The 15,562-nt window shown below is 44.2% G+C and overlaps 1 protein-coding gene and 1 long non-coding RNA gene across 3 annotated transcripts in view; both read left to right on the top strand.

Annotated features, from left to right (window-relative positions):
• LOC119436495 (bifunctional heparan sulfate N-deacetylase/N-sulfotransferase) overlaps window positions 1-6,263 on the top strand; it is an 83,620-nt gene extending 77,357 nt beyond the window's left edge. For both annotated transcript variants that reach the window (XM_037703355.2, XM_049658173.1), the window contains exons 15-16: window positions 1,589-1,698; window positions 4,904-6,263. In XM_037703355.2, the coding sequence (XP_037559283.1) occupies window positions 1,589-1,698; window positions 4,904-5,126 (333 nt within the window). In that variant the 3' untranslated portion in view covers window positions 5,127-6,263. The remainder of the gene's footprint in view (window positions 1-1,588; window positions 1,699-4,903) is intronic.
• Window positions 6,264-6,286: 23 nt separating this feature from the next.
• Window positions 6,287-14,493, top strand: LOC125941301 (uncharacterized). Its single transcript, XR_007464189.1, has 2 exons — window positions 6,287-10,814; window positions 12,359-14,493. It is a non-coding gene; the product is annotated as an uncharacterized LOC125941301 (long non-coding RNA).
• Window positions 14,494-15,562: the final 1,069 nt, after the last annotated feature.

Raw genomic sequence — 15,562 nt, 5'->3', positions numbered from 1 at the left:
TCCGACTCTTTAATTTAGCTAGTTTTAATTGTTTCGATGATACGAATTTCGGCTAATATGAATATTTTTCGTGACCCCGTGAGATTCGTATCATCGAGATTACACTGTATATGCTTTTACAGCGAAGCTGTCTATGGCTTGATCCGGGATTTTATGGCGTCCATGTGAAACTATCATATCGGCAGTGGCTCGAGTGTCACCGTCTTCTTCCACAGCTGGCTCATTGGCGCAACGCGAAGGCACTCGTGCCCCTGCATGTGCGTTCGTCGTCGTATTCTTCCACAGCTGGCTCCATTGTGCAAAAAACTATCATCAGCTATGGCTTGAGTGTCGTCTTCGTCCACAGTTGGCTTCGTTGTGCAAAAAAACTATCATCAGCAATGGTTTGAGCGTCGTCTTCCACAGCTGTCTTGTTGGCACCCCTCGGCGCAACCACGTGAGTGCGCTCGTGCTACTTCTCACGCGTTCGTCGTCTTCTTCCACAGCTGGCTCCGTTGCCGCTCATCATTCCAGCGTAGAATTTCAGTTCTCTTCTGTCGTCATAATGGGGAGGCCGCGTTGTCGGGGGTATGATCCATTCATTGTGTTACGTAACGGGCAGATTTAATAACAGAGGTGATACGCGAATGTGTGTGCGTACCTATCATCACGATGACCACCGATCAGGACAATGAATATGTTTGTACCTTTGTTCAAAATTCTGTGTCACCTCTGTGTCATGTGCTGAACCGCTTCGCTGGTCATCCAGCTTCACAGAGTGGAATGGCTCATGAATTTTTTTTTCTGAAAAACTGCCGTCAAAATTGGCTATGGCCATACAAAGCGCACTGGGTTGACCTCCTCTGGCAGCTGCTATGGGTTTTGTGCGCACTATGTAGGTACCGGGTTCTTCTCATGATCGAGTTGCCGAGCGCCGTGCGAGAAGGACAGAGCAGCAACCCAAGGGGCAACAGGCCGACCGCGAGTTGACCGACCGTGAAGTTGTCGCATCTCATTCAAAAATACGGCATGCGCCGCTTCGCAAACTATGCAGTTGCTACCAGAGTAGAAGCCACCCCGCCTCCCTCCCTGGCTGCCTTCCCGCTTTCCTTCCTTGTGCGCGATTCGGCTCCCCGTCGCACGCTTTCACTTGCACATATACCATACGGCACGCGGGGACGATGTTATCGCCCTTGGACTTTATATGGAACATCGCGGCTACCACAACGGTAGAAATGCGCCTGGAGTGTCCGTATCATTGCCATCGCAATTATATAGGAATGGCACCCACACGCTTGCGTAGGACCTGCGTTTATGAAGTGAACCATTACTAATTTTTTTTAGATTGCTTACTGAATGAACAGGTGCGTCTTGTACACCGGTGCAACTTATATATGTTTTTTTTCCGGAAAAATGCCGTTTTGATGGGGGTGCGACTTATACAAAGCTGTGACTTATAGACCGGAAAATACGGTATTTATTTCTATAAATTTGTTTTTATGGACGCGTACACAAGTGAGGTCCAAAAAACCATTTGGCTATTGTGTTTGGTTATCTCTATTGTCCGTTTATTATCTGAAAGTGAAAGAACTTGATGCTTTTTTGCCAGCTTATGATTATTGATGGAGAAGAACTCAAGTCTGATCCAGTACGTGTTATGAACAAGCTCCAAACATTCCTTGCCATCACCCCATTCTTCGATTACAGTGGATCACTGAGGTGAGTCTCCATCTTTTGGTCCCTAAGCATTCTATGGCTAAAATTTAATCTGTGCAGGATTTCACATCTCTTCAGGCACTGATGATGTGCCTGCGGCAGGCAAACTTTGTGACAACATCCTGCTATTTAAGCCATCGTGAAGTTATGCCATCGTGAAGATAAGAGAGAATCCGGTGTAGGATTTCTAGTCCATAAGGACATAGCGGGCAACATTGATGAATTCTACAGCATTAATGAGAGGGTAGCAGTCGTCGTAATACAACTGAATAGGAGGTATAGAATGAAGGTAATACAAGCCTATGCCCCAACCTCCAGTCACGATGATGAAGAAATAGAACAGTTTTATAAAGATGTTGAATTAGCAATGAGAAAGGTGCAAACTCAGTATACTGTAGTCATGGGCGACTTCAATGCAAAAGTGGGGAATAAGTGGGTTGGTGAGCAAGCAATTCGCAACTACGGCATCGATTCTCGAAATGCAAGAGGAGAGATCTTGGTAGAATTCGCGGAAAGGAATAGGCTCCGAATAATGAATACCTTCTTCATGAAGTGCAGCAATAGGAAGTGGACCTGGAAAAGCCTCAATGGAGAGACAAGGAATGAAATAGATTTCATAGTCTCTGCCGATCCCAGCATAGTGCAGGATGTAGAAGTGTTAGGTAGGATAAAGTGCAGTGACCATAGCTTAGTGAGCTCGGCATAGCTTAGTCCAGGTGAGCTCGGCACCGGTTTAGGTTTCTCCGGCCTTGCACAACATCTTTACTTTAGTGCAGGCAGAGACAATTAACTCGGCCTGAATCAGTGAATGTTTATATACATCTTATATATCTACAGAGTTCCGAACAGCAAGCAACGGCAGCCTACATTGGAGCCCTGAAACGGCCATATGACCTCGGCGTCGGTTAGGGCTTGGATGCACTGGCGTCAGTAGAGCCGGCGCTGCAGTCAGCTCGCGCACTCATTTGTACAGGGTTGTCCACTCTTGGGGAAACAAGCGAGCACGTCGCCACACTCTACAGTGCACCACATGCGGCCACCAGGAGAAATTCTTGCACAGGCGCGTTGAGAGCCACAGGCGCTACGGTGTGTCATCTGCAATGCTGCATGCGTGTACAAAGCCTCGCCCAATACTGGTACTGTGGTTTTGCTTGCATGGCAGTGCACGAACGCCTGTCTTTCATGCAAACTTTCGTAAAGCGCTGAGTGTTTTGTGGCACACATCACAACAAACTGCTTGAAGTAATAAAGAAGTAGTCTGAGAATAATAGTTTATTCTAGAGGGTGTTATTTGTTTCAAAATTTGACAGCATGCCATGGTGCATGACAGGTGTGCCTATGTGCTACTTGTCAATTTGCCGAATGAACTCGGCACTACTCAGTCAAACTTCCTCAGTCCAATCTGCTCAGTCCAATCAGTAGTGCTATGTGCTGAATGGGGAAAAGCGATGCAGTCGACGAAGACTTTTCTGAGGCTGGTCAGTGACCCATGTAGTGCGTGTTCACATATGCTTGTATTTTTTTGTTAGGTCATTTGTCTGCTGAACACAACCTAGCCGTCTGTTTGTTAGGACGTGGTGATTGCATTGCTATAGCAACGAAGTAATGCGCATTTACAGCTTGTGATTTTACGGTAAATGAATTAGATGAGCAGGGAGAGTACACTAAACCAAGGAAGACAGCGATAGAGACGAGACATGCAAGGAAACGTAGCGACAAAAACATTGTATAAAAGGGGCGTGCTGTAATATGTATCTGCAGTCATGAAAAGTGTCAGAAAGTCCCTCATAAATGCTCAACACATAAAAAAGCAGGTATTCCGCGAGCACTCCTTTACTCTAGTGCTTTACGTACTGTGATACGAAAGACATTCATTTGGGCACACTGCACTGTGATGTAAGCAAATTTACGATGCTAGCATGAGGCAGAGTTTTGCACGTGCCTGCACAGTAGCAGACTACATGCCATAGGGCCCCCCTTGGCTCTCAACGCGCATGTGCGAGCAGTTCGTCCAGCAGCTGCATCTGGCTCTCCACTAGTGCTGCTGCACACTCGTGTGTTTCCCTAGAGTGGATGACCCTGTACATGCCAACGGTTGCAATATTCAGATGGGTTCGCTTGGTTTCCGCATAGATGCTGTAAACACTTAGTGAAAAAAATGTTCCGCTTTTTTTGTATGCTTTGACAGTCTTTTGTTGCTGAAGTTGGTCAACAGCCTCTCAGGAGAGTTGATTAGCAGAACAGCAAGCGACAAACACACACCAGAAGGCACAGGAGCCATTTTACCTTTTAGGAATGCCTAAAACGTGCGACAGTCTCAGGTGTGCTAAAACTCAAAAGGGCAAACTAAAAATACAATAAAATAACAGTAGCTGACCAGTGAATCTTATGTATTGTTACAAATTAGGTGCTGTAAAAAAACCAAAAATTGTTTCTATTTCCAACGTTAGAAAACGTGAACAAAACTGTGGGACTACTTCCAGCAGTGATGAAAAAAGCACGCTTTGGACCCTCAGCCATCGCTTCATAGCCAAGAAAACTTTTCTGCGAGTATAGTTTATCGCACTGAGAAAGAGGGGCTGCGCTAGCCATGCTCTTTCCCTATGTGTCAGCAGCTTTTGGTGCACATCTTCGGTCCTTATCAAATGCAATGCCTTGTAAGATGCACAGTCTACTAAAACAAGTGTGTAAGATGCACAGTGTACTAGATGTCGAGTTTACATTTGAGACCAGTGTTCTTTGAGTTGCAGTGCATCATATTTCATAGATAGCGGGTAGTCATAATAGCTAATGCCTTTGCTTTATTTTAAATAAGAAACTGTTAGTCACAGTGCAGGTGTAGCTTAGTGGACATGCATTGGTGTACTTACTGTACACACTAATAATGATTTGTAAAACCTATTATTCATTTTGTGATTATTGTGAGGCATTTCCAGGATGGGGGCATAAATGTTTTTTTCCTTAGCATGTGCTTCAGCAAATCAGACTAATGCACTGATTGACTAGTACTTTGTCATGATGTTGTAACCACTACCAGAAAAGATGGTTACTTAGTTTTAAAATTGTTCTGTTAGCGCACCATGAATCCACACAAGCTGTGTTGACATCATCATTTAATATTGGGCTCCTCTGGAAAACAGGCCTGTATCAATTGTGGTTGAGGTGGCTGAAGTGGGAGACATTGTGCAATGCTGTTGGCATCTCGCAGGTTCGACCCTCACAAAGGCTTCTTCTGCAAAGTGCTCTCCCAGAACAACCGCACCAAGTGCTTGGGACAGGGCAAAGGGCGCCTCTATCCACCCATGGACATTCGGGCTGAGAAGTTCCTCAAGGCTTACTACCTGTCACACAATGTGGCTCTCTCCAAGCTGTTCAACAACCTCAGGCAACCTCAGCCACATTGGCTCAAAGAAGACCTTTCACGGGGATGAGTCTGTTTGCTTCTTCTGTTTGCCATTTTTGCCCTTATTAAAGGGCATGACAAAGTCAGGCTCTTCCTCTGGCCTAGCAATGTGTCATGGAACACTGTGCCATAGTACCGCTTGTGCCAGCAAGCTTGACGGCCTTGTGGAAATTAATAGAAAAGAGGCACATAGTCTTTTGTGCTCTGTGTCACCTTGAGACTTACAAGGAGCGTTCATGACGCTGTATAAACTAAGATGCTTTACAGAAATTTCTTCATGAAATAGACCAGGGTCTTATTCTTGGGCCATTTGCCACTTGGTCTTTGTTTTTCAAGTGAAAAGAAAGAGCACATACTTTTTCAGTATTTTTGAAAAGGGTGAAAAAAAAATGAAGGAATGGCTTCCTGCCTGATGCAGCATTGCTGAAGCAGAGGGGCAGTTGCTGTAATCAACTGACACTTATGTCTGCATCTGCCGTTTGTACTTTATTCTTCAAGTTCTCACCTTGGTATAATTGGTGTTCAAACTTTATTCATGCACCATTCAGCAGTCGCCCTGATATTCTTAAATTGAGATTTTCTTAAGTGGGTGATTATTATGCCGAGCTCAATTCGCTTTTAAGTTGAGAAAATTTGGTGCTTAGAGCAGCGAAAATTCTCATTTCGTAAAAACTACCTATTTTCTGTGAGTCATTAGTTCGAGTCCTCATGTCCCTGCATTTTATAAGGACTGAATTGTTCATATAGGTTCTCATGTTACAAGGAATCTGTTTGTGGGCTTGCCATTAGGAGCAGGAGTGTCCACTTTAGCCTAACTAAATGTGTGGTGCACTCAAGTCTCTCTCATAAAAGAAACTGCTGATGCTCCTTGCCAAAGGCCTTGAGACCAGCAGCGCCTGATGAAACATCGATGTTGTTTGTACCTCTGTGCTGTGTGCTCCATTTGTGAATGCTGTGCCAGATAGGGCAACTGATTGCTGCTGATATTTTTTGGACTCATGCCATGTGTCCTGAAGTGTGTCATTCTCCTTGCAGACATTTTATATACATAGTGGGAAAACACCTTTGCTCACTGGGTGTTTGTCTCCTGCCGGTTAGTTGGCTTGGTATTGCAGGTCACTTTTCATAAGTGGTTCAAAGGTGGTGTGCTCCTAAATATATATATATATATATATATATATATATATATATATATATATATTGAAAATCTGGAGTAGTATGTTGTTACCTTTTCTTTTTCTTTCTTTTACTGTCATGTGTACATTTACGCTCAGTTTATGTAAATTATGTTGGTCTTTTAGCATCAGACTGTGTTAAATAATGAGGAATTGTGGAGCTGAAACAGAAAGAAACTTCAGTGTCATGTGTATATGTGAATGTTGTAATAACCTGAAAGCAGTACTGAGCCCATTTACTTTCAAAACATGCTGTGGGTATATTCCGATTGACATTTCTTTCATCTGCGTGTTGGTTGAAAAAATGTATATACAAAAGATGTCTAACTTGTAGTTTATATATATGTAAATATTTTGCTGTGTCGCTTTAGTTTTGCAGAAACATTCACAAGCATTTTGCAGATCAAACTCTCTTTTCTATAGTTATTGTTTTTGCCTTTTACTCAAATTACACACTCCAACGACGTATGCATTGCACTTCTCACTCCAGCAATCTTGCAGTTAATGAAGAGCTTGCTTTCCATTTCATGTGACTAATTGTGAAATCAAAATGCTATTTGAAGCTATATGTGCTTTATTGAGCACAATACAGTCAAAACCTGCCTTCATTGGAATCAAAATGAAGATATACAATGTATCTAGTAGGAACCTCGCTGCTATGTTTATGGGGAGGGGACATTTAAGAAAAATTATTCAGGTGAGCATGTGATTTGAAGCCACTAAGAAAAATAATAGAGCTAAGAACCTAGTACAAGAGTGTTTGCCCCCGTACAGTTGAACCCACTAAGCATCATCAGCAGCAGTAGGCCATATTTAGGTCCACTGCAGGATGAAGGCCTCTGGCAGTGATCTCCAATTATGCCTGCCGGGAGCTAGCTGATTCTAACGTGCACCTGCAAATTTGCCTAATTTCATCACCCCACTAATTTTCTGTCGTCCTTGACTGCACTTCCCTTCCTTTGGCACCCATTCTGTAACTCTAATGGTCCACCGGTTATCTGCCCGACACATTACATGGCGTGCCCAGCTTCATTTTCTTCTCCTATAGGGGCCCTGAACCACCCCTCGGGCTTGGTGAAATAACATAATCCTCGGGTAGCATATGCTGCTGTGAAAATCTCAGCCAAGTTTTGCTGTCGTGCGCAGTGCATGGGGCTCGCAAGCGAAGCGCTAAGTTGCCTTTCTCTCAAACGCTCTCGTTTCAACAGAAGCCATGATCCTCGCTCTTTTCTGGGTGCTTTATTTCGTAGTAAAGTACATTCCCATCCGTGGCTGCTATTGGTCGCTGCGGTTGGCTACACCGCAGCCGCCGCGGGTTGCCGCCACGAGTCCACTGGCTAAGCGCACTGCAGCTCGTCGAGGACAACCGCGTTTGGCTTACGTTTAGCGCTTTGTAGGCACCAACATCAGAAGTCATGGCGTCTACGTTAACATCCAAAATAAAATTTAAATTGCGTGCCTGCGTGCCACGATGACATTTTGAAGGCGGAGCATTGTGGCCCCGCCCCATTCCGCAGTAGCCTTAGCAGTTCAAGGCATTGAAGAAGGAACAGGAGCACAGCGGAGGCCATGTTTGATTGCCAATAACTCTGTTTCTGCTGAACGCATTGAATTACTTTTTGCAGCAAAGTATTTCTGAAATAGTCATTTTCACTTCAAATGCTTTTCTCCACTTTGATAAAAAGTGGTTCAGGGCCCCTTTAATGGTAACTAGAAAATCGGCTAGTTGGCAGTTATAGTTGAACCCATTTGTAACAATAATTAAAAGCAAAGAAAATCCCATTGTTATAACCGATAATTATTATTACCGGGGGGGGGGGGGATGCAAAAAAAAAAAGTAGGCAACTAACTTTAAAGCATTTTAACTAGACAGAAAGAAGTACCATATTTACTCGTGTAATTTGCCCACTTTTTTTTTTTTTTTGCTTATTTGAGGGCTTTGGAATGTGAGTGCACAAATTACGTGAAAATTTCAGAAACACATCCTAAATAACTACAATGGACCCCCGCTTATACGTCCTCCGATTCTCAACGTCCAGGGTTTTGCGGAGAATGAGTGCAGTCTCGGTGAACTCCACACCCGCAAAAAACTGAGAACCTGGATGTGCGAGAAGCTCCGCCAGCTTCCGGCAGCTTCTTCGCAGCACCATCCCCCCTCCATTAGAAATGAGGAAAGCTCGGGACTGATATCAGAGTTCCTTCCTTGTCTCCTTTTTTCCTTCCCTTGCATTCGCTGCCCTCTCATTGTTCGTTTCCCTTCCTCCTCTTTACATCACTCAACCGCCTTCGCCCCTTCGTTGCATTCTCATTGCGCTTTCTCTCTTTCAGCATTGTCTCAGCAGTGCCTGCTCCTGTCACCGGACGCGTTCGTGTATACGATTGGGAGCATTTTCGCCACTCTGCCAAGCTTGCTAACTTTGTACAGTGCCAAGAGCGCCCCTCTCCAGTCTCCCTTCCACCCCTCCGATATCGATGTCGGTGAGAGGGTGAAAGGGAGACTGGAAAGGTGCATGCAATTTCAGCGATGCGATGCAACGTGTGCCATACGGGGTGTGCGGCTCAAAGGCGAGTGTGACAAAGCAGCTCACGCTTTTTGCGCTTTTTAACAGCGGAGCTGTTGTAGGTCGAGGCTGCGCCATCCGTCCGTTCGCCGGTGTCGCGCAGGTCATGTGACCAGGAGAGCATGAGAGCCACACCGGGGGTGGGCAGGTCACGTGACCAGCAGAGGAGGAGAGGCGTGCAAAAGTTGACAGTGCATTGTTATATCCGATATGTAAGTTAAACCTCGATATAATGAAGTTGATCGGCAATTCGCTTCGTTGTATTGAAATTTCGTTGTATTGAAATTCGACCTTTTATGCAAGTAAGTACAGTCGCCTATCGATTTTTCTTACACGGAAAGGGGCCACATTATTTTCCGAATTATCGGGCAATGGAAAAAGTCAAGTTTGAATGAGAAAACAATTAATTAGCAGCGAATGGTACGGTTTCACGTCGACGATATCTTCACATTGGCGGTTCGACGGAAGCGAAGCCAGCCACACTTTTGCGTACACTCCGCCACCGTGGCGGATAGCGTCGCCCGCACTGGGTAGACTCTATCATGAAAAGCGCCGGCAGCGGGGAGCGAATGCTTCGTCTGCTTCTCGTTTCAAAGAGACTTCGAAATTTGAGATTACGCAACTTCCAGTACTATATAAATGCTCGGTAAGACAGCTTACATAATGTCACGCCGTCTCGGCACTCGTTGCACATGCGGCAGATAACATCTAAAGCAGGGTGCGTGGCTGCATATGCGCTCAGCTGCTCTTGCAGCCGTGCGCAGCCATAGAGGAGACTCGCGTAAAAAATCGAGACGCGCACCATCAGTAACCCCACTATCCCCCCCCCCCTTGCCACTTCGTGCGCGCTTGATCGAGCTCGACCCCTTCCTCTCTTTCCCTATGCTTGTGCGGGAAGGCAACACTCTTGAAGCCACCATTTTTCATGTCTCACGCTTGCATGCTTTCACTCGCACCTAAAGCACATAGTGCGCAGGGTGCAATAGGGTCTTATTGCACATGAACTTTATACGGAACATGACACTGCTGCACTTCAGCGGTGGCTCTTGTCGCGTAGCGTGCGATTTGAGAGGTGTATTCGCAAGTAGCCGCTTGTAATTCAATCATTTGATCATGTGCGTCCGCAGAAGTTTCTATTGTCTCGGTATTCCTCCTCGCCGGCAGTGAAATTACATTATGTTGAAATCGTGTATAAACATACTTCGTTATATTGAAGTTCTAAATACATGTTTTTTTTATCGTCAAGAGGTTATAAAAAGTTAAATACTTCGTTATATTGAGAATTTCTTTATATTGAAGTTCGTTATATCGAGGTTCAACTGTATTGTTAAAACAGGTATCGTTGTAAGTGGAACAGTTCGACTGTATTCAGAAATGCGTCTTAACTTGAAGTGGATGCTTGATTTGAACTTAAATGATGCATGTCGTGAATGTGCCTAGGGAAATGCCATGAGTGTCTTGAGCACGTTCTTGCCAGGTGTCAAGCTAAATCAAGTCAAGCATGGGCTTCAGTTAAAGATGCATTTCTGAATACAGGGGTTAATGATGTCTTCACCCGTTCAAAATATATTGGTCACCTCTACAGGGACATGTTCCAACTTGTTGAGAGCAGAGTTTTTGTTACAGAGGCCGTGAATATGGTTTGCCATTCTTAGCATGTAAGAAACTACGGAGCTTGTCGAGACGAGCAACTGCCTGAGTGAGAGTAGCTGCTGCAGTAAATTCTTTCCTGCCAATGTCATTGCAATAGAAGACTTCATCCTCTTGCATCTGTGACATGATTTCTACCACACTTTAGATTTGTGCTTTTGGATGTTGCCTACTTTCGTACAATTTAGCAAACTTACACTGCTTTGTGACAGAAATATTTCCTATAAGAGAGGTTCATTTCTCTTGTGCTTAACCCCAGAAAGCCCAAACACCATTTCACATCAAAGAAAATTCAATCAGCTTGTTCACATTTACTTCTGGCTATGGAAAGTATATTGGTACAGTAAAAGCTCGTTAACTCGGATCTCACGGGACCGGAGAAAATGTCCGAGTTAACCGAATTTCAGCACATGCTTTCTGTACCTGCTTTTTACGTGCTGAATTATCCCTTGATCCAGCGGTTGCAGAGCAGCCGTCGTGTTTGCAGGTAGAAATACAAGTTCGATGCACTCCAGCCCTGTCACTCTGGTATGAGCGCTACAGTTGTCAACTAGAAGTAAAACCTTGCGCTTGTTAGCAGAGAAGCGACGGTCGAGCTGGCGCAGCCAAGCTTGGAAAATATCCGAGGTCATCCAGGCCTTTCTATTGGCGTGATATTGCACAGGAAAGTGGTGAAGGTTCTTAAAACACCTTGGGTTACGTGCCTTCCCCATGACTAGCAGTGGCAGGCGCTCGGTGCCCGACATATTTGAAGCGAGAAGCACAGTGACCCTTTCTTTGCTCCTCTTCCCTCCAACGCACGGGTCGCCCTTGAACGTGATCGTTTTTTCCGGCAAGGCTTTAAAAAAGAGAGCCGTTTCATCGGCATTGAAGACTTTGGCAGGTTCATAACGAGCCAGGTACTGGGGAAGCTCAGTTGTCTTCAAGTCAGCAATACGCTGTTCATGCACTGCTGCTTTTTCCCCGCACACGTTTCGAAAGACCAACCCGTGCCTTTCTCTAAAGCGGGCAAACCAGCCGTCAGACGCACTGAAAGATTCGATGTTCATTCTCAGTGCGTACCTTTCAGCTTGCTGACAGATCAAAGGTCCACTCAAGGGAAGCTGGCTGTTCCGCATGTCTGTTATCCACCGCAGCAGTGCGTCTTCCAGCTTCGGATGTGCTGCCGTCCTTAGTCGTTTTCGTTTTCCGGTGAATTTGCCGCTGTCAAACGCCTCGAAAATTTTTGCTTGGTTCTTCACATAGAGTCTTAAGGCGCTTCTCTTAACATCGTACTTTTTTATTATCTCTTGTCAAGAAACACCTGCGTTCACGTCTTTCAATATCATCACCTTTCTTTCAAGATCATTTGCTGGCTGCTGTGGCCGCTTAACTCCTGTGACGGTCGCCATCGGTATGAAGCGCGACGGCGGCGGCAACGCGCACACACACAGCCGCAACACGCGAAGTCACAACACAAAGAACTACGTCAACCAAGTCACGAAGTACACCAGTAGGCGTAGCGAGCAGCTGTTAGTAGACACTGGATGCGCCGGTGGCCCAAGCGCTTCCGCCGGGTGGTGACTAGCACCACCTAGCCACTTCCCCCTCATTCACTATCATCATGATCATATTCTGCTGCAGTTCGTTTGGTTTTGGTTTCTCCAAAACTCCGGTTCCGCCGTCGGTTACGGCAAGCGGTGCTTGAGCCTCCAAGCCACCGAGATCGCGCGACTCTGAAGTCGCGCGGAGTTGTCCGAGATAACCAGTGCGCGGCTAAATCCCTCCGAATTAATGAGCATTTGACCCCATTGAAATATACACAGTTTTGCTGGGACCGCGCCGCGAGTCCGAGTTAACCGAATTTCCGAGTTAACGAGGTCCGTATAAACGAGCTTTTACTGTACAAAGAAAAGAGTGAAATGATAATTGAAAAAACAAATATATATATATATAAACTACAGTAAATAATTAGTGCTTGATTTGCTGAACAATCTACAACTGAAAACACCCTCCAATATATCAAAAACCCTAGTATGGGCTCTACATTAGGATTCCTGCACTTAAATCTTGGGCATCAAATTCAGCAAATCAAAAATGATTGCGTAGCGATTTGTGGTGTTAAAACAACCTTTGAGGAAATCTTTGCATTGTATGATTGTTTCATATCTGCAAATAATGCACAGAGGGATCTTTTGCCAAAAACATGTTATTTCTTTGATTATAAACATGCTTAATTCTTTTGTTAGCATAGGGAAAGGACCATCTTTTCAGGGACCAAGAAAATTTTTTTGTCTCCATAGACAAGGCTTTAGCATATAATGAGGTTTTATAAATTGTATGAAACATTGTTTCCCATAACCCTCGAGAAAGAAACCTGTAATGAGTAATGGGAAAATGTTCATGAAGCCAACATTTTCGTAGCCACATACGAAAAAAAAAATATAAAAAATTTATATATCAACAAAAAATGTCAGAATTCAGAATATATGTTTCAAAGATAAATGTGCCAAGAACAGTAAAATACTGAAATGTGATCAAAATCATAAATCATCAGTGATCAGCTAGAATAGGCATGGCAGCGAAAGAGTTCACTACAGATTAGAAATGATGTGGGTTCATTCCCACCGCAGCCGGGCACCCACCGGTTTTAATGGGCACAAGCGTACCTCAGCCTGGCGCTCAGCTTTCCTCAGGGGTGATACGCTTGGGAGAGGTGCCTTCCCCCTAAATTCCTGTCGAAACCCTCGTGAGCACAAAAGAAAAAAGGGAGGTTTGGGCCGTTCCCATGGCAGCCATTTTTCGCATGTGGCATCCCAATGCATCTATGAGGTGGAGACGCCCTCGTGTTGGGGCAAACACTCCTTTTCAAGCATTGAGGTCCAATAATGGCCGAGCACCTAGCCAGGAGTGCACATGTGCCTATTTTACCAGTAGGTACCCAGCAGTAGCACTATTCCGCCTCCCACAGCGGATGCTCTTCAACAAGGCCGTCCGTGGTTGGACAAATGGTGACCTGAGACCACCCTACATGATCTCTATAGGCCCCCTTTGAGATGTGAACCCCCACAAGTAGCCGAGTGCCATACTGGGGGACATCTCTACCCATTAGAAAAACCGGTGGTTTTCTGGCGGCACCAGAATTTAAACCCAGTACCTCCCGCATTCGAGGCAGATGTTCTACCACTAGGCTAACGCTGTGGTGGGCTAGTTGGTACATGTCTACTAGAATACTTGGCGACAGCACGAATATGTGGGACGAGATTAGACTGCAGGGGCACAGTCTTGTCTGTGCTCGTGTTGTCTCTCCAAACATTCAGCGTACAAGGAAGGCAGCCTTGAAAGTTGAATAATCTCCAAGATGTGTTAAGCACACCCCCTACCTCCACACTCCCTGCCCAGTGCGCTTAGCATGCTTTTCCTCCTATTTTCAAATGCACAGGCTAGGAGGTTTCCTTCACACCTCTTGATTTACACGTTGGGTAGTTGTCATGAATTTGTGCCAAAATTTTGTCTGCCTGTTTTAGGCAAACTGGCACAGCGACCATGTCATTGTACGTGGGTGGCACTCCGTAGGCTCCTTGCAGATTTTTTAGGAATAAAGAAGACCTGTATTTTTTTTAAGTAAAAGTTCGCTTAAAGGGGGCTGTTAAAAGTGGCACGTTATAACGTACCGTCAGTCACTCCTTGAACATACCATCTAATCAACATTTGGTGAAATTCGGAAATTGAGTTATCAGGATGATAGTGACCTGCAAAAAAAGTAATAATGAAGAAGAAGGCTTATTTTGAGATAGCTGGGGTATTTTTGGTATGCCCTATTATGCACATGTGAACCCCCAAAATTCTGTACATGTCAGCGAGGTTCTACTTTTGGTATGCAGAAGTTGGGAAATTTATTGACAAAGAAGTACATTGGAGTTAGTGACCTGCTTTCATGAACTACTTAAATGGAGTTGTGGAGAAAAATAGTCATGTACATGTATTCATTTTTATTTACATTTGTGTCATTAATATAATATTTTTTTGTCATGTAAGTGGTCTCGTAAAGTTATCTTGTAATACATTTCCATGGGTCCTATAGTATTGTGGAGCACTGGGGTAATATTTGGGCTAGTTATGATCTGTTACTTTGCTCATGTTGGCATCTAGTACACAGGCATTGACACATACAGGAGGCCAGTAACTTTCCTACTGGTGGTACCATGGCACCACTGAATCTGTTAGAGCAAGCCAGGGTAGCTGTGCAAGCTACATGTTTGGGGGCAGCAGAAGAGCAAAACACACTGCTTTCTAGTGAATCATGGAGAAAGAATGCACTGCATTTGTGAAAGCAATAAAAAGAAAGAATTACTGACAGGCTGCAAGATGTGGATGATGATATAATTACTTCCACAGTATGGAATACACATCCTAAATATTCTAACGGTTTCTTAAGACTGATAGTTATGAACTAGCTGCTATTTTTGTTTGATGCATAGTTTTTTTCGTGTTATGCTTTTGCTGTTTCATGCAGCTATGGGTACTTCAACAACTGTGTGATTTAATTGGGATGATTAAGAATTTCGTTTGTATTGAAGCTTGGGTGTAATATTTGAAAAGGGTTCTTGGGGCAATGAAATTATTTTCTAAGGACTTCGTTCTTGTGGGAAAAGTGTGAGGGCTGTCCTTACATAATACATCTCAACATCTAAATTTTTACCTCTGCTTCTATAGTGATATCTTTAACTCAAATTAGTAATTTAAGGAATGAAAACTGTCTCAAATTTTGGTGTTGGTGCTCCTAATATGTGGCATAAACAATTCTGCTGCAATAATGTAGAATTTTTTTTAAACGGGGGTATTTACAATCAGTACTTGTAGTTCCTTTTGCGCACCTTAATTGCCAATACAAGTGCACCTCATGAAATAGAAAAGATGAAATGTACTGCTTTCAGTGGGAACATTTCATAGAGAACTTTGTAACACGGCATTTTCCAAAAATACACACTAAAATACTGTTTTCTTGCAAGATGATGTACATTCTCTAGTTTGCTTGACTCAGACAACTCATTAACTGCCTGAGAACTTTTATTTGAGAGGTAACTGTGTCATTATCA

The sequence above is a fragment of the Dermacentor silvarum genome, chromosome 1 (genome assembly GCF_013339745.2).
Source record: "Dermacentor silvarum isolate Dsil-2018 chromosome 1, BIME_Dsil_1.4, whole genome shotgun sequence".
Taxonomy (NCBI): domain Eukaryota; kingdom Metazoa; phylum Arthropoda; class Arachnida; order Ixodida; family Ixodidae; genus Dermacentor; species Dermacentor silvarum.
Note: the sequence above shows the minus strand (reverse complement) of the source record. Positions and strands in the feature narration are given on the sequence as shown.